At 31.8% G+C, this 24718-nt stretch overlaps 1 protein-coding gene across 2 annotated transcripts; it reads right to left on the reverse strand.

The window, feature by feature from the left end:
• Positions 1 to 2478: 2478 nt before the first annotated feature.
• LOC134230385 (probable methyltransferase-like protein 24) lies at positions 2479 to 24640 on the reverse strand. Of its 2 annotated transcripts, none has more exons than XM_062712180.1 (6): positions 24277 to 24638; positions 18532 to 18665; positions 17187 to 17315; positions 16374 to 16448; positions 14601 to 14742; positions 2479 to 3626 (listed from the first exon to the last, which is right to left on the reverse strand). In XM_062712180.1, exons 1-6 carry the CDS (start codon positions 24400 to 24402, stop codon positions 3297 to 3299), a joined length of 936 nt encoding a protein of 311 aa, XP_062568164.1. In that variant the 5' UTR covers positions 24403 to 24638; the 3' UTR covers positions 2479 to 3296. The 2 variants fall into 2 exon arrangements, with proteins under 2 accessions (XP_062568164.1, XP_062568165.1); XM_062712181.1 differs by lacking the exon at positions 2479 to 3626 and adding an exon at positions 5936 to 8706 and having other exon boundaries at positions 24277 to 24640.
• Between the last annotated feature and the right edge of the window lie 78 nt (positions 24641 to 24718).

Below are 24718 nucleotides of genomic sequence, written 5' to 3' on the forward strand. Positions count from 1 at the left end.
TTATGTATATAAAAACAACATAGTTTAGATCCAGCATCCAAACTAAGTCTAATGGATAATGTACATCTCTTGGTAGATGCATCTCCCATGCAAGTTTGGTCCAGGTATAGCTACTTCGAAATGGACCTGATCCAAAATTTGAACGTGGTCACTGGTAAGGAAAATCTCTAAGTAAGATGATCCAGTATTCAAGGCAAGTCTAAAAGTTGTGAATCCCACAAAGCATCATCCATCCAAGTTATGATACCTTGGAGCATACAAACATGGTTTATTTGCTGAAACAGCAGCATATAAACCCTGACTTGTACAATGAAACATTCAAAGATGCAGTAACCATGTAACTCGGATCAAATCTGTTAAAAAGCTTTAATATGGGAGGCCTATGTCCAAGGTATAGCATAATACCTCCCCCCCCCCCCCCCCCCCCCACACACACACACACCCACCCTCACTGCCACCACGACACAAAAGGGCAGGAGCAATGTGCAATAGCAAAATCAAGTAGAAGACCAACACATTCATTATAGACTTTCATATTTTTTTTATGTACATACAAACTGTAGATGTAAATGGAAAAAATTAAGACACATGTTTAGTTCTAATACTTATTTGAATAAATGATATCTTATCAATTCATTTATAAAAGTGACAGTTTGAACACCTCAATATCGGAAATAATTAATCTTTAGAAATATTGCAACATACGGTAGTAATAATATTGCCAATCAATAAACATATAAATTTTGATTTTTAAAAGAAAAAAACATATGCTTATATACACAGAAAGAAAATGTAAATCTAGTTGTAAACATTTTGTAAAAAAAAAATATAATTTTTAAAAAGCAACAACACTATAAAATTCTTTTTTGATCAGCAGAAATAATACAAATTGAGACAACTCTTAAAAGCTAAGAATCAATCATTAACATGAAGACTACGCTCAGCAGAGTTTAACATACACATGCATAATAATGCTCTCTTTGTATTGAATTGTACAATAAAAGATTTTTTTTGTGGAAAATCCAGTAATTTCTTACACACCAGATCATTTTTACATAAAGCTGGTTTAAATTCTTTGAAAAGAAAACATGAATAAAAATTTTTCTTCCAAACAGCAAGTAAAATCTACTCACTCTCACCTAAATTCCCAAAAAAAAAGCAAAAAAAAAAAGAAACAAGCATATCTCCTGCATCAAAAGATCATTCTGATAAAACAACATGACATATAAATACTGCATTCAGTTTGATTCGATTTGAGATATCACAATCACATATAAACCTAAAACATGGTGACTAGTTAATTTAATAGATAAAACCAGCATCGTATGCAAGACTGCCAGCAGCTTCCTTTCATGTTTGTGGACTATGCTAGTTTTACATCTGATCGAAGCATAGTATATTGCATTTTATCCTGCAACTACCCCTTGCATTGACCTAATAAAGGTAACCTAATAAACCAAAGCTTTATCCGGTCACTGCCCTAATAAAGCCTCGTGCATGCATTCCTACGTTCTAAAAGCATTGTGACGTCATGTATATTGCAATGTTTACGCCATGGCGTCATAGTTTCAACTGCAGAAATGTGCCTAAATCTGTCGAAAATAGCTACCGGGTAGTTTTGAACGTTAAAATTTAAGAAATATGTTGCAGGATAAACATAATACATGATAATTGTCTTGAAATATAAGCGATATTTGGGCTCGGGTCGAAAACGTAAGTGGGCTCGGCAAGCCTCGCCCTCTATCACGTTTTCTTACCCTCGCCCAAATATCGCTTATATTTACAGTAACCATGTATTTTATATTTAAAATAATACTTGTCATTATAACAATAAATAAATTTAAAATAAATTTTGATTGGTCACAAAAGTTCAGACAACTGTGTAATAAATATATCTAAAAATTAAAATATTAAAATGAATCTCATGTGTAATTTGAGGCAAAAAAAATTTACTACTTCTCAGACACTACAACATTAGACCAGACACTAGTCCATTAATCTATTTTCTTGAAAAGGGGAAATAACTCAATTTTTAAGCTTTTCAAGGAGAAAATGAAATTGAGTTATGCCCCATACCAACATCAAAGAAATGTTAATTTTTTTTTATCAGATAAAGTATACATTTATTTCTTTTTAAATTAAATGATAAAAGTAAAATATTAATTTGAATTTAAGTTGACAGTGAATTTGAGAAAATTTTGGCATGAGAAAATCAGTTTAACATAAGGTTATCTCCCAGTCAGAATAAAGAAAATATTCCATATTCATACAATAAAAACCTCGTATTTCATCAACATTAAAATACATGTAAAATACATTGTAATGGAGTATATGAAAATCAATCTCACTAAATACATAACAATGTAATGCTGTGGTTTGGAGTATTTTTTAAGTACAGGTGGTCTCTGATGATTGGGTAAAACAAAATATCAGCAACATGGTACAAACAATACAAAATTGGTTTTTTTTCTTCATTACAATAAGTTGCAAGTTTTAAATACATTTTCCTGTATATAACCTCTGTCCATTGTAGAGCACATGCAGGTTGTTGTCAGTGACCGTTTTAAAAAGTGCCAGTATTTGTTGAATGGCCTCCTGCATCCTTTTGGGCACAAAGAATATAAGAACACAAGTTCTGTTGAAGTTTGAGGTATATATATACATTGACTATAAGACTCTCTACCTGAGACAGCTTAACATTTAATTCTACAGATAAAAAAAGACGCAGATAAAATATTGCGTTGTATTCTTGATGTTCCCTTGCATAATCAATGTAAAAATTTGTTAGTCAGGAGTGAATTAATTAGAAACGGAAAATAATTCATGATCTCTTGATTAGTATGATTTTTGATATATTAGCTTCATTTGGTTTACTTATCTCAATTAAGTATATACAATAATATAATAAAAAAAACCCATTTAATTAAACAATAATATGAGATTCATTATAGTAAGAGATATCATTTAAGCTTGTGCAACAAAACTGTTATAAAAGCATGAAAACACATAGAAATTTTACATATAAATACAGGGCAAAATGCACTTTTTCTAAAAATGATAAAGCCAATGAAAAATCAAAATTAAACCAGTACGTGTCTCAATAGGTAACGTACAGTTCATATGAGTGTATGAATATATGTGGCATCAAATACCTAATAAAAGCTTTTACAAGTACATGTACTGTATAAAGATAAAATTAAGGCAACATTTGGTGTTCATATAATTACCCAAAATATAAAAAATAAGACAAAAAATTTTACCAATTAAAACAGCTCAAAATCTCTCAACACAGACCCTTACATGTTGTTTATATTAACAAACGATACCTCATGACAAGTAACCCTTTCAACATTACCCTTCCTAGAAAAGAATTTACAGGTGGGATTTCTGTGTGTCCAGAAAATACGAAATCCTAAATCATAAAGATCCTTAAATAGACTTAAAGCAAAGAAGTATTTTTCCCTTGGAGGCTCCTCTTTGAAGCGTCTACTTCTGTCGGGTTTTAAAGTGACGTGGAACTCGATCGCCATCTGACGGACGTCCTTGAGAATTCCCGTGGCCACCATGTTAGGTACTGCTAAGTATTCATACTCTTCTATGTCTATCTTCAGCACATCTATAGGGCGCTAGATTAAAGAAAAAAAAATTGGTATGTGAAAATCATGAAGTTTAACACATTTTAAACAAAAGATTGTATGTAAAAATTATACACACAGTATAATTACTTAATCCCTTTTTGCTACTAAGTTGTCTCTGCAACTACATGTAAGCCTATTGTCATTGCAATCAAACTATGAGTTCTTACATTTTTTTTCTTGATAAGAGCAGTTAGATTTTCCCATGTTATTTGACTCCTAGTGTGCCTGATTTACAAGCAATGATTTGATTGAATTAGAATCTATGCTTTATAGAAGATAGAAGCCATGCATACTTATTGGTATGGGCCCGGTATATCAATTTGACTATGATTCTTTTAAGAAGTTATTTAAAGATGAATCCTATATATTTCTTTGTAAAACTTTGAAATTTCTTCATCTAAAACACTTGGGATTCAATAAAATTTGAATATTAATCATTTAAAGGAATTATATATATTAATAGCCTCCTGTTTCCATTACAGTTTTGTCACTTCTAGAGAAAACAAGTTTTTGAATAGCTCACAATAATGTTTCCCCCTTTTCTTTTTATTTCCTTTTGACACATCAATGTGCCCCTTCACTTAGACAAACTGGAAATTTTTTTTTCATCAGAGGATGCTTTGAGGCATGTTTGCTTGAAGCTGGCCCCAGTCCCTATTATGACCCACTCTGTGGGTCCCAAAATCCATACAAGAAAATGATTCAATATTGATATGGTTAGTATGGCCTTGTAGCTTATGAAGAAGACAATTCGTTTCCATTATTTCAAAACATGCGAATCTGACATTTGATCCTGATACATATACAAGTCAATAATACTCTAACCAGGGGTATACATGTATATTACGATAAATGAATCAACACAACTTAGGAACATTTATTTGCAAACGAATAATTTTGTTATGGTTTTTGAGAAGTTTTTATCAATTTTTTTCTAACATAATTCCATAAAAACTTTTGATGTTCCACTGTGGCCCAATTTACCTTACCCTGGAGGATGATTTGATTTAACTTTGATCCCCTAAATATAAACAGTTTAGAATACACACTACCCTATAACACTATCACATAAGGTTCCCTAATACTGTCCCAGTGGTTCTTGATATTTTTTAATGACCCCATCCTATTTTTGCCATTTCTTTGGTTTCTGTAAAATCACATTTTCAAGGGGTCAAATTTTCATGGTTTGAGGAAAAACTTTGGGTTTGTGGGGATTTGATTTCATGTATGAAGAATTGTTGAGTACTGTAAAATGTATATAACATATTTTATATTCATGGTGGTCCTGCATGAATTTGCTTGTCTCTTTTTATTTTTGAAAAACAATGAAAATTGAACCCCACAAAAATTTGTGATTTCACAGTATTTCCTTCTGGCATGAATCTTGCATGGCCAATCATTTGGAGAATCTTGAATCCCAAAGTTCATAAGAAATTTGAGCCAACTGTACTTAAAATTGACCCAATCATTCTTGAGAAAAAAATCAAATGTGAGAATTTTACAGACTTCCAGACATGTGGATGTCTAACATCAGGTGATCAAACAAGAGGCCCATGGGCCACATCGCTCACCTGAGAATCTTTTGTCATATTGTTCTTTACCAGATTTCCCCCTTGTAATACATATTGTGGCCCTGCCCTACCTCCTGGGGTCATGGTTTTCTGTACATCAGTTTCACATTTTGGCCCAAGAAGAAGATTTTCAAAGATTTTTCCTATATATTTCTATGTAAAACAACTTGTGGCCCTGTTTGTGGGGATTTGAACAATTTCATGTATAAGAATGCTTCCACATGAGTTTCAGCTTTTCTGGCCCAGTGGTTATTTTCAAAGATTTTTCATATATTTCTATGTAAAACTTTGAAAAACAATTTGAACAATTTAAATCTACAAAATCCCAGGATTTCACATTAGTTTCACCCTTATTGGCCCAGTGGTTCTTGAGAAGAAGATTTTTTAATGACCCCACCCTATTTTTGGATTATCTCCCCTTGTGAGGGGACTTGGCCCTTCATTTTAACAATTTAAATTTCACCCAAGGATGCTTTGTACCAAGTTTGGTCAAAATTGGCCCTGTAATTCTTGAGAAAAAAATCAAATGTGAGAATTTTACAGACCTCCAGACATGTGGATGTCTAACATCAAGTGATCAAAAAAGCTCACTTGAGCCTTCAGCTCAGCTAAAAAGAGGATATTTTTTTTTTCAGAAAACACAATGAAAAAAGAACAACATTACAGTAGATATTTTAGGTTTTCATAGTTCTCCATTCATTAAAAAAAAACTTTCACTCTCAGAGCTTTATTGTGAATTCATTTTTATTTAAGACCAGCACCAATTCTAGTCAACAAAGTTAACAACATGTTAATCTCATGTTTTTCACAACGTGCATGAGGACATATGACATTCAAAGTACATGTATGTAGTTTAATTGACAAAAATGCAATTTGGTATAAAGAAAATTGAACAGTGTCATTTCATAAGAGGGTATATATATTAAAAATGCTTTTGATTCAACCATTTGATATTGCAAAACCCACTGTTTTAATGTGCTTAAAACATTATTTGTGGAGAAGAGTATATATTTCAAAATGTACAATACAATTAACTAAATAAAATTGAAAAATACATAAACATGTATCTGAAATACAAGTAAAAATTATCTATAAAGTACCAGCAATGAAAAAGAGGTCATATATGCCACATAATGATATTGCTCATCTTAGTCACTTTGCTCTCACAGAGAAATAAATATGTGTCTTTATCAAAGAATGATTTCTGTATTGGACTACATGAACTGGTAATACTAAGACTATGATTGCACTTACTTATTCATAAAAAGTACATTTTGGCTGATGTTTTCGTTTTTAAAAATTTGATTTGAAATTTTGAGGGTGGGTGGATGGGGGATTAGCTGCTCAGGACTTGCAGGACTTTCATCTGGGGTGGTCAATGGCACCAAATGTAATGGGAGAGGAGAAGAGTGACTGACCAGCAGGAGATTTGAATCTGGTCTCCTGAAATCTCCAGTCATGTGATCTACTAAGTTATCTGGCCACTGGCAATTGGACCATCTGACTGTCATAATTAAGGCAAATATCATAAAGACAGATTACTATGCTGAATTTTCTTCTAGTGAGATTAAATTAAGACTTATGCTGCACAACAGTTGTGAAAATGAAAAAGATCTTGCAAAAAGCATATTAAGTAGTCTTTTAGAGAAAATTAAATGGTGGCAATATTGGTGAAATATTTATATGTACATGCATACTTATAATGGTGTAAACAAATGTCTGATAATTATCAAATATTATAGTACATGTACTTTAAAACAAGTACTAGCTTTTACAGTCTTTCATACAGATCTTTTTGTGTATGCATGATTATTTGATTTTCCATTGAGAATTAAAAATAAATGTAAAAAATCTATATACCAATAAACATTTTTTAAGAAAGCATACATGAGCAAACTGCAGTGTAGATAGTTTGAAAAAAATATTTAAAGTTCATTTGTAGATATTTAGTTATTTACTGACTTTAGTTAGGCTATCTTGGACTCGAAATAAATAATACCAGACCAAACTTCCACCAGTCTGAGTTTGTCGGACGTGCCTGAATATTGAGCCCTGTAGATGTGTACAGAAAGAGAGACGACTCTCACCTGACCTCTTCATCACGTGATCTCATCACCAAAAACAATATTTAAAAAAAAGTTACGAAACTTGGTATATATGTAATACATGTAACATCTTCTCATTAAAAAAAATAAAACAAAATTAAACAATTCTAAACAAGTGCATGTCCTAATTAAGTTAATTATCAGTGATTATTAAACAACAAGTTTAAACTTATGAATTGAAAAGCCAGGGAGTTCAAATTACTAATCATTGTAAATATTAATAATAATAATAATAAAAAAAATCTCTCTAAACTCTCGGATATTTCAGATTCAATAACAAGTGACTAGACAAAATCTGCAAATAAATGCATCGGCATCATTATATACTGCTACATTAAAGCTGCATGGTAAATACAATACGTTTACATTTGACAAACAATGCAAACATATTATATTACAATTGTGACTGAATTCTAAGCATTGATTACTATATTCTCCTATATTAGTTCTTTAATCAGTTCTTCAAACAGTCAAATGGAAAAGAAAAGGTGGTGCTTATAATGTATGCCACAAGTTATAGAAAAATGTTGAACTGGTTGGATGAAGTTTCAATGAACACATATATTAAAGGAATAAATTATAAATTTCTTTGTCGTCTGAGGGTTTTACTACAAAACAAAGTCTTTGGGATTACAGAAAGTATAAAAATACTGTCAAATCTCTGTATATAATTTTAAAAAAAAATTGGTTCCTTATACACGTACTATGCAATAAGATTAAACAAACCATATAAAAAGTTGGCACATGCATTGCAAAAACGAATACTAAGCTAACGGTAAAATATATCTTTCAAAGTTTACATGCACCAGGCACAGTTACATATATTGAGTATTGTTATCTTCAGTAAAATTTGATTCATCTTTTGTTTTTACAATGGTTTTGACAACTTTAAGACTGATGCTTGATAACAATTTGTCACAATTTGGAAATCAATAATACCATAGACTTCAAATGACCTTGAGTCAAAATCAGGACAATTGTAAGACCATGTATTTCTCCATGGAATATTTTGAATGCAGGTCAAACACTTTCTCTCAATCTCTAAGAGAACTCCTTTGGTTAAGGTGAGTTTGAAAAATGCTGAATTCACACATTATTAATATTAACAAACGAGACTTCATGACAGCCGGTTCTTTGAGGTGCCCCATTCTGAGGGAAAAATTTACACCACAGGTTCCGATGAGTCCAGAAAATCCTAAATCCCATATCGTAGAGGTCTTTGAGAATGCTTAATCCCAGTAAATATTTGCTGCCGTCTGGTTCGATCCTTAGTGTGATATGCAGCTCGATGGCAAACTGTCGTACATCGTTCAGCGCCCCCGAACTAATCATATCAGGAAGGGCAGACCACTCCCACTCTTCGACGTCCACTTTGAGAACATCCATTGGCCGCTGAAATGAGAAAATGTAACTGTGACGCATGAACATTAACTGTTATAATCATTTGTTGCTTTCCTTTACATCCCAGTAGTTGCATCTTGTGCATGGCAAAGCCAGGTACATTCTTTGAAGCATTAAGTTTAATTCAGGGTTATCATTAATTCAAGCCAAAAAAAAATAATTGGTGAAGCATTTGATGTACATGTAAATGTATAATGTATACACCTATAATTGCTCAAAACTTTATTTGCCTATATTATTCTTCAAAACTATGCATAACTAAAGAGATAATAATAACAATCTAATATTCATTCTTCATTTTCATAGTAATTGATAAATATATAGGACTATCTACTAGACTATAAGTATTCTAAAACTTTTTGGAGCATCTAATACCCCTTCCTAAATCAAATTTCTCAAAATGTAAAATTACTAATAATTATAAACATGTATAATATATTATATTATATATTCTGTACAAAAAAAATAAAATCAGTTTTAATGGTACATCTGTATATTGTAGTGTTTCTAGAATGTAAGAAATACACTTTTGAAATTGCCCCTATATACAGTGCTGTATATATTTTAATATATACATGTAGATATTTGCTACAATAACATGTGGATAATAAAATACTAGCAGGGAATCTAAATGTTCTATAATTGTTCTAGTAAGATATATTTTTTCTACAACTGGTATACACACATGTACACATTAAATTATGCAAATTCATACATCATTTGGCAGCATGCAAATCATCAAGCATAGAGGAGGCAAAACTCACTGTTATCATGCATTAAAAAAATAAGTTAATATGTGAAAAATTTCACTCAATTTCATTCAATTTTTTGTCATATGCATAGTTAGCACTTGTGTATAATTCTTTTGATTCTATTCCCTTCATATTTAAAAGCAAGACACCAAAATAGACAATATAGGCCTATGGGCCTTGATGGTCACCTGAGTGTTACAACGAAAGTTTATCTAACCCCATATTTTATTCTTTATTTAACAAACTCAATTTGGTTCAAAGGGGGAAATTTCACAAAATAGAATCTATACTGAGTGCAGAAAGCTTCATAATAATTTGTAGCTTAAATTTGTAGAATTTGAAAATTTGTTGAAAATATTTTATTGAGATACCTATTTTTCTACAAATAAATGTGTATTATTTTAATTAAATATGAATTTCCTTGATATTTTAATATAAACATTTCCTGTATGTTTTTATGCAAAAATTTCCTGTAAATTTTTCATTAAATTTAATCAACCTAACCAAAAAAAAAAGTTTACAACCCTCTTATTACATACAAACTGAAATGTATAAAGTGAAAAAAAAAAATTGATGAAAATCTCTCTCTTATTAAAAAATGAAATCAAATCCCAAAATTAGCTATAAAGTGAAAAAAAAATTTTATCCTTTTTGAAAAAAGGTTATTAAAGAACATAAATCGATAAAATATGTCTAACTAACTCAGGTAAACACCCATCCCCCCATTTAAAAAAAGAAGAGCTGCAAATCAAATTGCAAATTATAAATTTTATCAAGAATTCCAAATCAACATGCTAATACATTGTATATTATTTTCTGCATGCTTTATAGTTTATTTATTGTTTACAACTTGGTAAATGAAATGGAGTGAACAATGTAATATGGACATTTTTAGAAATATTTTATGGCCATAATGTTTTTTTTTTTTAGGAAAAAAGAATCTTCACTGTTATTAGAAAAGAACATAAATCTATCAATAAACTTCATCTGTTGGCCCTGATACACAATACTTCGATTCTTAATATCTTGAACAAATCTTTCTTGAACCATCTCCCCTACTTTAGCTGTGGAAGTAATCATTCAAATGCATGATGGATAATCTTAATGAAATGACTTTTATAAATTGCAAATTATAAATTTTATACAAGAATTCAAGGGACCAAATCAGCATGCTATACATTGCATATTATTTTCTGCGGAAGTATATGTAAATAAAGTCATTGCACGTTTTATTGTTTGACAGGAAATTTACGGATAACAATGTAACAATGATTGTATTTCAAATAAATAAAACATTTTTAAAGTTTCAGTATTTATTTGTTCTTTTGCATGATTACATGAAACCCGAATAGCAATTGTCGGTTTGGCTTTTTCAGGGACCTTCACCAGTGAAATGTAGAAAATATTCTTGTGTAATATTTGCCATGCTGCAATTATTTAGACTCGATTTAATCATAAAAGTTCATAGTCTATTGGAACTTACTGAAACGTACATCTATAAATTAAATTTCTAGAAAATTATCATCTCAGTTTCAATTCGAAATAAGTTGTGAATTTGTTTATAACTTACCCTGTAATTAACATTGATTAATAACAATTAATTATATCAAAACACGGACTACCCAAAGGTGTAGTGTCATCTATGTAAACACCCAATTAACACCTTCCATGCCAGCCCAAGGCGTTCATTGTTTAGCTGTGGCATCAATTTTAGTATTGGCGTGTATACATGCAATCAAAATGCATGATGAGAAAATAATGAAATATGTGTGACAAGATTTTTTATAAATCTTGAGATCAGATAAATTTGCTTAATTATATAGAGGAAAATCTACCAGTGCCTTATTTTTCATGTATATCTGTAGCTAATTCAATATAAAAAATCAAATATTGATCTGAAAGGGAATTTAGTTAATCTCATATCTTCTATGGAATCCTTGTTCTTATGACCTTGACCTATTGCCTATCCCTAAAATCTTCAGCCATTGTCATTTTATGCAACAAAATAAATTCTTTTTGATCTTGACCTTTATAGTGTGACCCTAAAATCTTTATCTATTTGTCAAATTATGAAATAAATATAAATTGCATAGAAATTCTTTGGTTCACAAGAGATGGCTCCTGATTGGACAGAAGGACTGGAGGACATAGTGACTACTTCAGAGTTCAATCAAGGATTTTTTTATTGGGATTTTTTTTATCAATTGAAATTCAAGTTTAAAAAAGATTCTCCTTGAACTACAGTTTATTATACTTACTTGATACATGTAGGAATCCAAAAAATGCAACACTCCTTCTGGGAAAACCACGCGGCTATTTTATGACATATGTTCATGCAATGAGCATTTTTTAAGACAGAGGTAATATGTTTGCATTGAGATAAATAATGATGAATCGTCTGTTTTGTTCATAGTATCTGGTTTTCATATTGCCAGTTCACTTTATTTTTTGAAAATAAGCATGCATTTATGATCTTTCAAGCTTTTCTGAGTATATTTCTGGCTGACAATATTTTAGAACCTGTTAAGTTCCAACGACCCTCAGCTTTTAATTTTTAACCCATATTTTCTTTTCTTTGTCTAACTTTCCAACTGTAAAAGCACTTAAATTTTTCTGAGGGAAAAACATTCTCAAAAATGCCTTCAAAAATATTTCAGACACAATTCTGCATCCATGTGTTTAGATTCAGCATTACTTGTATATCGTGGTGGAGTTTTATTGATTATATGCTACATCAGATTTCTTTGATTTTAACCTTAACCTGAATTCTACAAACAATACACCTTTCATTATTCCAATATCAACCCATACAATCACAATTAGGTACAAAAGGATCCAACATCTATTATTTACTGAGCATTTAGTAAAGCAGTGGTAGTTATGGCCAAATACAGGCCACAAATGCATTGTTACTTTTTCTTACTATATGTACTTTGCTTTTAATACCTTTAAGTTAATAAACAGTGATGCAGAATATTTAATACAAATATGAGCAATAATGGTAACTTTTAAGAGAAAATATTAACAATGACAGGATAGAGGCCTATGGGCCATATCAGTCACCTTAGTTTGACACTATACCACGAAAATTAAGGATCTATAGAATGAAAATTCATAAATATACACAATAAACAGCAAAATAAACTGATAAAAGAAGATATAAAGTGAAAAAAGTCGATCAATTAACGTTTCAATCCATTCTACATTGAGGTGGAAGGGTGGGTGGGGGGCTCAGCTCACTATCTAATGCATTTTAATATTGTCATGACACATGGATAAACTAAATGTGTAATTTTGACATGAATTCCTCATTAGCATCCAAGCTTAATGTTTTGCATTTCAATGGGTAAAGATGTTAAGAAGGCAATACATGTGACTGTTAAACAAGAAAATATCCTAATTCATAACCCTATGATATTATTATAAATGAGTTAAATGAAATTTATAGAGATAACAAACAGTATTCAGACTCAAAAGACCATTTAACAATACAAATTAGGAGCAGAGCAAACATGGACCTCCAAAACAGCAGAAGTGGGACCAGGTGCCATGGAGAGGTGAGCATCCCCTGCTGACTGGTCACACCCACCGTGTGCTCCTTGTCATGATTGGAAAATGAGGTGGAAAATTTGAAGAGTTAAATTTAGAGCTACAGTATATCTGATAAAGAAGGCACACATAATAAAGCCTCATTTCGTCAAGGTCTTTTGAGGAAATATTTTAATATACATAGTCATTCTTGTACTTTTCATTAGGATTAATCAAGTAAAGAGAAATACATGTGACAATGTTCACATTAACGAACAAGAAGTCCAATTTAGCTGCATCATCAATGAAGAGATTTGTGCTGATTTAATTAAGATGCAGTGTTTAAAGGCTAGAGAAAGGTTATATAGAGTCTTCCATGGTCTGTCCTATGCATTGTCCTTAGAAAAGATTTTGATTAAAGCTTTTTCCATGCTGTTTACAAGGATGTGTTCAGCTAAGGGCTGTATTGATGTTGTTCATACAAAGGATGGAAGTTCACAAGAAGACACTAAAACACATTACTGATGCTTTGTAAAAACAGAAAAAGTTTATCAAAAGCAGGACTATATAAATCAATATAATATTTCTCTGAAGCATGCAAATATAAAACAAAAGCTTTACATAGGGAACACAGAGGACATGCTTTGTTACAATTTTACGTCTATACTGTTAATAATACAACAGCATGCTATAGGTTTACAGTGAGTTTTAATGTAGTGTTGAGTGACTGTCAATAGGGTATCACATGTCAATATTGTTTTATATTTTAAAATCAGCATTGAGAAACTATGCCCATGCAGTACCATATTCATCATTTTTGTCCTCTTCTTTAATTCATGATCTATTTCTATAGATGGCTAATTCATTGATGCATTTAAGTATATTTCATAGGACTGGGTATTGGTTTGGAATTGCACTAAACGTACTGTGATATTTTAAATTGTATTGCAATATGTGTTATATTTTTGTGCAATTCCTAGCTACAAGTACAGTGTAACAACCTTTCTGTGTATAACTTTAAAGTCAAGAGCTTGTCATGATATGAACCTGATATTGTTAGTGAATTAAACCAGCTCTGAAACAAAATAGTTATAAAACACTGCAAGTCTAAATCATTTTTACACACATACCAACAGGATTTTTCATTTCCATCCAAACTATTACAGATGTTTTATGACTGTGTTGTAATTTATTACATATTTAAGGATGTTTACATTGAATAAGATTGTTTCCTCTATAGAGAAACGAATTAGGTATGTTTAACACCAGAGAGAAATTTTGTTTACTTACCTATATATGGAATGCAGATATTTTTTCTTGCATTAAAAATCCGTAATATGGAATATACAAAAACAAAATCATGTTCTTGTTTTAAAAAAGAATTTGTAATAATAATACGGTAATAATTTCATTAATTTATTAAGACAATTCTAAAAATCAAAATGATTCATGTGAAGAGTTTATATATCTTATGTACCGTGACCTCCTTTTACAAATACTTAAAAGACAAACGAACTCCCCCAGTGTTTTCAATCGAACACTCCCTAGACTCCTATTTGACTGCTGTCTCACTACAGATACTGATGGGAGGGGCTGGTCCCTTACCTTAGCGTGACCCAGTTCTTCTCTCTGTTTCTGAAGGGTCCTCATCTTCCAGCCTGTCCCCCGGGAGGGATTGTTGTCCCCCGACAGACCCGTGGCGTGGAAAAATACATTTTTACCGTGTTTGTGATCCCCTACCCTCATGCTGCAAAAACAAGGAAATTAAAGGTTATACAAAGGGAATATAGAAGTTAAATGTATATTTCTGTAATATTGGTCTTTATTGTTGTGTTAGTGATATAATTGTTAGTCAATAGTATAATCCTTTTCTATAAGCTTATGAGATTGTCTGACCAGTTCAGACTAATGGACAGTCGTACAGACAGCTAGATGGAGCTAGATGGACGTACAGACAGACAGACACCCCCATAACTATAATAAACTGAACTTAGGTCTGAACTGTACATCAGACTGTACACAACCAAACTAAGTTGATATAATTGATAATTTAAATATTTTTATTCACTATATATACTCAACCAAAATATTTTCATATCCTAAAAAAAAATGTAATCCTTCCTAAAATACAGAAACTTTCTTTGAATCAGAACATAATTAATTTAATTCGGCATTGTTCAAGAAGAATTTTCTGAGAAATCAAAATGGAGGAAATGGCAGACTCAAGTCCTGCAGTTCACCGCCAATCTATGACATTAAAAAATGACCCCAGAAACTCTGTGCTAACTATGACATTACAAGGACACTCAGAAACTCTGTGCTCACTGATGTTTTAAATCAGCTTATATATTATCCTACTTCCTTGTAGGATTTAAAACAAAAAGCTTTGTATCTGATCGACCTATTTCCTCCCTTTACACGAACTTTCCCTAGTTTATTTTATTGTACTTTAAAAAAAACATTGTACATAGTTTTATGATGTGACTATATATCAATATATGCTCTAAGTGTTTAAATTTGTCATTGTTACTGAGAGCATATATTTGGGTGCATGTTGCTTTTGGACTGTTTTGTATCTTTGTACATTTATTTAATAACAACTTGTGAACAGTTTTATAATGCATAACATATGGTGGATGAATATTGCCTTGTGGAATGTCTAGGATTAGCTAGAATCTCTAATACTGAATGACTGGTATTTGCATTATCTTTAAAATCAGAAGTCATACATTCTACTATTTTATAAGTTCTAAAATTTTGGTAACAAAGGGTTTAAAAGAACTAAGTCCCATTACTCTCCGGTCATTCCCTGATGAAGTTTGATGCAATCTGTGGTCAGGAAGACTACCACTTAAGACACTACTTAATGATAACGATCCATTTCCCCTGTTCTGGCTCATTAGATCATTGGTGACATACTTATAACAAACAAACTGTAAGCACTTTAAAAATAAAGCCTAAAACAGCCTTAATTTAGCTGACTTTTTAATGCAGTCAAAAGGTTCTTAAAAATAACTTGATAAAATTTCCAGAAACCTTATTCAGGTTGAAGTGAACTAAAAGTTAAAATGTAGATCTTAAAACAGATCACTCTCCTAAAATTACATGAATTATTTCAAAGGATTTTTAGGTCAGAAAGATATTACAATGACAAAAAAAATTATATATTACATAATTACTTAGCAATAATTCGTATGAAATGTTTCCCATTTTATTTTGTGAGTTCAAGAATCTACTTAAAGCATTGAAATTCAATATTCAAATCCTGCCTCTGTTTACATTGGTTAGAAAATTATGACTTTCACCAATCATAAAATTTTGTCAAGTTTATGACATGGATTTTGTCCAAAAGTTTCTGTTCACCTTATGAAGTTTTACCTGGGATCAAAAGAATGCACTTCACAGTTGTATTTCTTCACAATGGCATCATCAAAACTAAAGTCAAACTGGATGCTGAAAAAAATAGGTAAAAAATTAATATCAGCATTTTCCAAGACATCATGAACAATTTTTAAGGTCTGTTAGATGCTAAAAAGAAAGTAGCGTATGAGTAACCCTTGGATAGCAAAGATGGCCATTGTAGAAAATGATAGCTCTTTTATCAAGGAGAATGAATTGAGCCTTAACATAATTAAGACCACATTTTGGTTAATATTTGACATTTTTGATATGAAGTATCATCTCTGCTGTTTATGCAGTGACTTGAAACACATGATAAAATATAATGGGTAGAAAGTTTAATTTAATAATTTATTATTAAATTAACTCTCAAATACTTATAGTTTTAATAAGCCCAAAAAAGTTTTCAGTATATAATAAATGTAGCACTGCCCCAAAAAGTACAATAGATCAGATGTTCATCATTGCAAACAAAAATCCTCTGTGCTTAATGAACCAAAAAATCTGCTGCATTATTCTGCCTAAAAACCCAGGCATTTTGAAGAATAATACTGTAAGCATAGAATAGATTACATTTGGCTGTGTATTCAATTTAGCACCTTTCATGGAAAGCCACTTCTACCAACTAAAGTCAAGAGCATCACTAAATGACTTGTGTATATAATTATATTCATATTAATTACAGTTAGAGCTAAATCAAATCTATACTTACTCATTGAAAACCAATTTGAAAGATGGTACGTGCCAAATAAAATACATTTACAGTATGATACCCCTTAAATTACAATTTACCCATATGAATAGACTAGACAGTTGTTCCTTGGACGAAATCGGTAGTCATCGCAAAAATCCCATCCTCCGTCATCTAGTTTGCCGAGACGAATGACCTTCCGACAGAAAATCTGTAAACTGTTGATATACCTACAAGAATAATGCAAAAATGTAATGATTTTAAAGTAGGACTGATACCCTACATACATTCAAGTATAATAATTCTTCATATTTGTTTTTATTAATCTGAAAAACATAAAACTGAAATATGATGAATAAACACTCCATTGCTCAAAATTTTAAGTCAGAGTTTACATTTCTTATTCAAAACAGTTGTCCACAATTTTACACCCTCATATACATTTTGTTAAATATATAAATTATACATGTATATGCCTCTTATAAAAGATCAATAGTTAAACAAAAAGCCATAAAAAGAACAATATCAATTGATTCATCTATTTTTAACATCTGTACCTGAAAGCAAATGCTTCAATCAATTTTACACATAGATCTATAGCTAACTTGACCAACTACAAACATGTACAAACATTTACAAAGAGACAATTAAAAATTTGTGACAAGCATGAACAAATATATATGAACAGGTCAGAATCAAATTCGACCCACTCCCTTTTAACTATTGTTAAGAAATTGATTGTCTAAAATAAAAAGAAAAGAAAAAATCAATGTATCATTTAATTTTACTTAACTTTAGAAATACGACTGAATCACTGAAAAGATTTTAGGAATTGATAGTTTCACTTGCCTGAATTAAGATTTACCAACCCCAGGCAATCAGCAATAATGTCCATTACAGCAAAAGTACACATTAAGCTCAACTGCTTACTGATCCTTAAAAGGGCAGAATTAAGGTACAAACTGACCAACTAAAACCTTCAATGTCAAGGTCACATACTTGCGATATGTCACCTATGAACCAAGACACAAACTGACCTACAGAAACTTTAATGTAACGGCCATTTATTTTATGACATATGTGTGATACTTGCGATATGTTAATATACCTATCAGTTTTAACTGACCAACTAAATCCTTAAATGTCACTGTAACATATTTGTGATATACGTGTGATACTTCAGAAACTTCAATGTCAAGGTCACTTACTTGTGATATATGGGTGATACTTGTGATATGTTACCTTTCAATTAAAACACAAACTGACCAAATGAAACATTCGATGTCAAGGTCAATTACCACAGTGTTGTGTCACCTATGAACTATAACACAAACTGACCAACTGAAACCTTCAACGTCCAGGTCACTTACTTGTGATACATGTGTGATACTTGTGATATGTTATCCAAACTGATCAACTAAAACATTCAATGTCAAGGTCACTTACTTGTGATACAGATCCCCCAGGGCCCCTTGGTCCATCTTCTGCATGACTTCTTTGGGAGGCAGAACCACAGTGTCATTGTGGGGGTCAGGGTATCTCAGCCGGTACTCGTCTGCTTTAGACAGAGTTTTGGGATGCTATAATTAAAAAAAAATTCTAATTTTCCAAAACAGAAGTTTTAAAGGCCCTATTCATTTTACTTCTTCAATGAAAAATGAGAAATTGTAAATTTTCTTTAAATTTTGACCATCAACCAGAATTTAACATGGGGAAATGTATTTTTTTTATTTTGTATAATTTATTTATTCTTCTTTGTAAGTTTTTTTTAAAGTGATTATTCATATACAAAAAATGTTATCCATTTCAAACATTTTTTGAAAAGAGTTCTTAGTAAATTACTTTTTTAATGCAACAGTATGAAAATACATGTATACAACTGTATCTCATGACTTTTTATGTAATTATATTGTTTTTGGCAATTTTGGGTAATAAATAAATAAAAAGTGACATCTTTCTCTAACAAACTTTTTTACACACATTGATTGATGGTCAGTTAGAGTGCATGGCTCTGAGCCAAACATTATACCTTAATAACATTATCTATATGCATTTGCTTCAATGCAGAGATTACAAGTAATTTTTCAGATTGAAATAAAAATAAAAATTTATTATCCCAATTTACTTCAGGTTTAAATATTCATAATGACAGTCACATGCTTGTTGTTACATTCTATTAATTCTTAAATCACCCCGTTAAAAGTGTCTAATGTGAATTCAACATAAATTTCCTGAAGTGATTTTATCACTGAATGGTCTTTGAATGTGAAAAGATTTCCTATTATAGTACCTGTACTCTCTCAAATTTCATACAAGTCAAATTGTTCATGTGTATCATAATTCTGTCTATTTATCAACCTATTCAGGGAGAGTAAAAAGAAACCATTACACGACTCTTAATGCATTGACTGCTCAATATAATAAATCAACGACAACAAAGAAGATTATAAATGTCAGTGAATATGTAAGCATTAGCTGTAGCTGTGTGATGCAATTTATCTGTTAATGCACTTCTTTGATAAGATAACATTTATTTAAAGTTGGATTCATCAATAAAAAACATTAGCTCTGAAGAGCTATTTTCCGAAGTTTCTTAGTTAAAATTATATCAGCTGCGACTTAATCATAATTCCTCTTCATTACTTGTCAACCAGCAAACTGAAAGTGCTTGCATGTGTACAAACATTTACACGTTCACATACACACACTTAACTTGACGTCAGCCCTTCACTTTTTTTAAACAATGTGCATTTTGTCTGTATACTTAGCGTGTGATATGTTAACGATTTCTTGTGAGTGGGTTTTTTTATGTGAATATGTCACATCCTTCCTGAAAATAAAATTTTATAATGTGTCAAACTTCAACGTACTGCAGTTTAATTAAGTTCTAAATACTACCAGTATATAATAATATATAAACTTTTAATAAGTTAAATTTAATATTGCAGTTTTTTTTATTTATGTCCTACTGAGATATATACATGTAATACGACTCGGATAACACAAACAAGAAAGAGAAAGTATGAGCTTAGCAGGTGCTAGCAAAGTACAGAGAGAGGTAATGGAGAAAGATGTGCTTTGAATACAGACAGGAGATTCCTAAATGTTGACCCACTATCAAGTCATATAGCCATGCCAATAGAAATAAGAATATATGATCACTAATGTATATTAATATACCAATACACATCTACATATTTATATATGAGGATATAGGTATACTGTGATGGACGAAGTTATCCTTCAGAGAAGGAATAAAGAGAAATATAAGCAACTTACATATAATACATGCACGCTATAGTCCTAAAGCAACAGATACAAACAAAGCTGAACATAAGCAAAAATATCTGGTGAAAAACAAAGAAATGATACATCAGTGTTATAACTGATCATGTACCTTAGTGATTCTCCTAATTTTTTTTTCATTATAGGCTAAAACAAATTATATTTTTACTTTCTACAATACATATATATATACACTGTAACACAAAGCTTTGGCTATATATAATCCATTGGCAAGTTCTCTTTGAATCTTACATCCCATCCCCCATTCCTCCCTCCTCCCTGCCCCCCGAGTTTGTTTGCTCTCTGGCCTCATGCAAACAAACCTGCAGGAACCTTTACATTCCTTGTTCATTCATGCCCCCCCCCCTCAACTTCAACCTAGACCCCATCATCTGTCACTTCCAGGGTAATTTCCACAGCACCAATTGATGTGACAGTATTAAGAAGAAAATGCAATGAGCCAAACCAGGATTCAAACCTGGGTCTGTATAACTGTTTTCTCTGACTACCACTGATCAAACCTGCCTAAATGCCTTACTATACCCGGTAATTCTCTCATGTATGTTAAAACATTAATTTCCACTCTGAATTCGTCTTAACAAGCCAAAGGTTTCTGGTCCACTCCCCACAAACCCTTCAAAAACCCTTGGCTTGCGAAGATGCTCTGAATCAAACCTTAAGTGGCAGTCAGATGGATATTAAGATTGCTGGTGTCCTGAGAGATCATTTGGTAGTGAACATGACTGGACTGGAGATAGAGGGCCAGGGTTTGAGTCCCCGTCTGGTCCATAGTATTTCTTCTGTCCTATTATATCTGGTACCATGACATTGCCCTGGAAGTGACAGATGAAAGACCTGCCATGGAAGAGCCTAGGTTGGCGTCCTTGTGGGCTTAAGATATCTAAGGAAGGAGGAATGTGGTGGTCAGATAGGTTCAACCAACAGTAGCCAGATAGCTCAGTTGGTAGAGCATCTGACTAGAGATTCAGGGGGCGCGGGTCTGAATCCTGGTCTAGTGTAACCCCCTAAGTACCCTCCCCTGTTACACTTTTATCCTGGTCATTTGTGTGCCCAAAGCTCAGAATACAACAACATAAAGAATTACAACAAAGGCTAAAATATTTCCTTAATATGTCATAAGTAACAATCAAGTCAAAGTTGACTAGTAAGCTGTAAAATGGATATGACATACCACGTTGCGTCCACGACACTTTCTCTTTCTTATAATGCACAAAACCTTCTAAATGGTGTCTTTTAAAGAAACTATTTCGATTTAAAAGTTTCATTCAGTAGCTCACCATGGTCCTTTTTGTTGATTTTTATTTAACAATGAATAGCCAACACCTTATTTATACTTTAAGGTTAGGATTTAACTTGACCTGTTTGATTTTGAATTCGTTTTAGACATTGTCAAGAAACCTTGAATCACTGAACATTTCTTCAAATTTTACAGAATGTTACTCACATTCTTTGTCAGTGACCTTGATGTTCTAATTTTTTGGAAAAGAATTGTTGAGAAGGACCTTATTAGCAGAATTTACATTGTACAGTAAAGAAATATTAGCATTAGACAAAATGCCCACAATCTATGCAATTATCATAAATAATATTCTCCCGTGACAAGCAAGGCAATGATTTATAATTCGTATTAATATATTTATTTTTTTGATAGACTGTGTAGTTCACAGCTGGCTCTAACATTATAGCAGCCATTGTTTACATCAATCATGATTTGAGAAATTGTTTTTTACATCCCTCAAGTCAATATTTCTTCAAAACTATAAAGAGATTCATTTTCCATCTGATCAGCATATAGATAAAACTGTATACAGTTACTTCAAGAGATGTACTTTATAAAAAATTAAATCCGTAATATGATATTCTCTTTGACACGCTAATCACAGTGTTGTTTTCAAAGAGGCAATCATTTTCTCCGACAAACATCTTATGTCATTTCTATATTTAACGTAATTTATTTCAGTGACTACTCTCTCATAGCTTCTCTTCCATTGACAATTCTAATTCCAGTATACACATACATTCTCTCATCTGTAAAAGCATTAATTAATCTGTCATTCGTGATGCAAACCCCTTAAATTAAGGTAACCACATAATCTTTATGGTACTTGGTAGTTTTATTGCTTCAGGCCAGGTCTTGTTATTGTAGTTTGAAGACTAATCTAGGTACACAATAAAACCAACATTCTAATATATATCAAATGCATCAGTTACTTTTACTTACAGTATTAGATTTGTTACCATCAACAGAAATGTATACGTTTAATCAACCTTAAAATATATACTTCCCATAGGCAAACAGTAACAAACATTATTAATTTATAGTGTTTTACTTTTTCAAGGACCATAAATCCATGTAACAAACCTAAATAATTTATTTTTTTTTTTTGAGAACTAGATAAAATTTACTGATTATTAAAATTCTGAGTTAATTGGATTTATGCATCAGTCATGTTTATAAATCATCACTTGTCATAGCAGACAGAGAAATATATCTGACAGTAAAGTGTTCTACTGAAAAGAATAAATTACATTTCATTCTGGAGGAAAAAGAAACTGTACCAATAAAGGTAGTACAGTACTTCCAAAAGACAAACATATAAGACAAAAACATTACTATAACCTGAAAGTGAGTGTTTTACTGAGCCAGGATTTGAACCCAGGACCATAATTTCTAAGGCCCCATTGTAGCTGCAGAAGCCTAAATAAGTTATTTTCTTTTTCGAGAACTAGATAAAATTTACTGATTATTAAAATTCTGAGTTGGATTTATTTCTCCATGTTTTTAATATAAATAACATATTCACTCTTTCCACAACAAAACACATAAATATATCTGATATTGCAATAACAGTGCTTATTTATACTGCCATTTTGGAAAAGAATAAATTACATTATGCTTCTGGATGGAAAAACGAGAGAACTGATACCAGGAGAGAGGAATTTTTTGAAATCTTCCATTTTTTGCAAAAGACATCACACATTAGACAATAAAAAATCTATAACACTTTTTTGTGAAGAATAAATATACAGTTTGGACAATGGCCAGCATTTGCTCTCCAGGTCTATCAATAACTGAGATTTCTAAGGCCTCTTGATTGTATCTGTCTGATCTCCACATTCCTCCCTCCCTTTCAGGACATAGCACTAACAGGTAGCTGGCCAGACAGATAGAGCAGACCCAGGACTCAAACCCAGACCCTCTTAATCACTGGTCAAGTGGTCTTTCATATGAATTATCTGAGTTTAATCTGGTAGCTGGCCAGACAGATGGAGCATACCAAAGACTCAGGACTCAAACCCAGACCCTCTAAATCACTGGCCTGAACTAAGTTATCTATAGCCACTGGCACTCTAACTCCCACATTATAATCATGATGCTGATTATAAATTATCGCAAATTTAGGCCTGCTAATAAAAATTGTTTGAATAAAAATATTTTTTAAAATTATTTGTTAAAATGATAAAGAATTTTCAAATATATGTAAATATATGGAATAATCTAATGGGCTGCTTATAGCAGTCCAAGTAATTGTCGGATTTTGTTTTTATGCCAATATCATCCTATCTGTGCTTGGATCTTTAACCACTGTTAACGTTATAATACACAATGCATAAATAATATGATGTACAAGCTGGAGGCCATGTAGATACAGATAGATAATACATAAGTAATTGGTGTATTGTGTCATGTACATTACAAATGGAATGATTTTGAAAACCAAAATCAAACTTAAATATCTAAGAAATTACAAGTTGGTATAAAACAGCTGTTTTGTGCATATCAGCTGATTTGTTTTTCTCCTTTGGAACGTGATGAAATTTACATTCGTTATCATTCAAAGACACAGCATTACATATGTGCAAACTGTCAAAATATCAACTTACCTCTTTTCCTGTCCCAGACTGTCGATTAAGCTGTTGAAAAACGCCAGGGCCTGAATGCAAAATATAAACAGTCGTGAGGCCAGCCAAAAATAGCAGAGCCAGCAGCACTGTGTTTCTGCCTCTCATATTTTAGATACACTTGTAAAATCGCCACACTCTCTTGTTTAACGCCATACAAAACACGTTCCAACAAAGAAAAGTATTAACCTTTAAAAACCCTGGTTAATCCGCCCCGAACTTCATTCGTTAAATGTTTTCATTAGTTATTAGGCCACGTGTATCCGCTCCTGGGGCTGACATGTCAAATAGTTCTCGCAAAGAAAAGGAATAGGCAATCGTGCGTGAAGGGAATAGCGGTGTCGGTGATTTTCTTCCCAAGTTTACCGAGTCTGGTCATACGTTGTATTTTCCATTCTTTTCAAGAGATCGTTTTTAATGCAGA

Source organism: Saccostrea cucullata, unplaced genomic scaffold (genome assembly GCF_032062105.1).
Source record: "Saccostrea cucullata isolate Sc308-1 unplaced genomic scaffold, CSIRO_AGI_Scuc_v1 ctg315, whole genome shotgun sequence".
Lineage (NCBI taxonomy): Eukaryota > Metazoa > Mollusca > Bivalvia > Ostreida > Ostreidae > Saccostrea > Saccostrea cuccullata.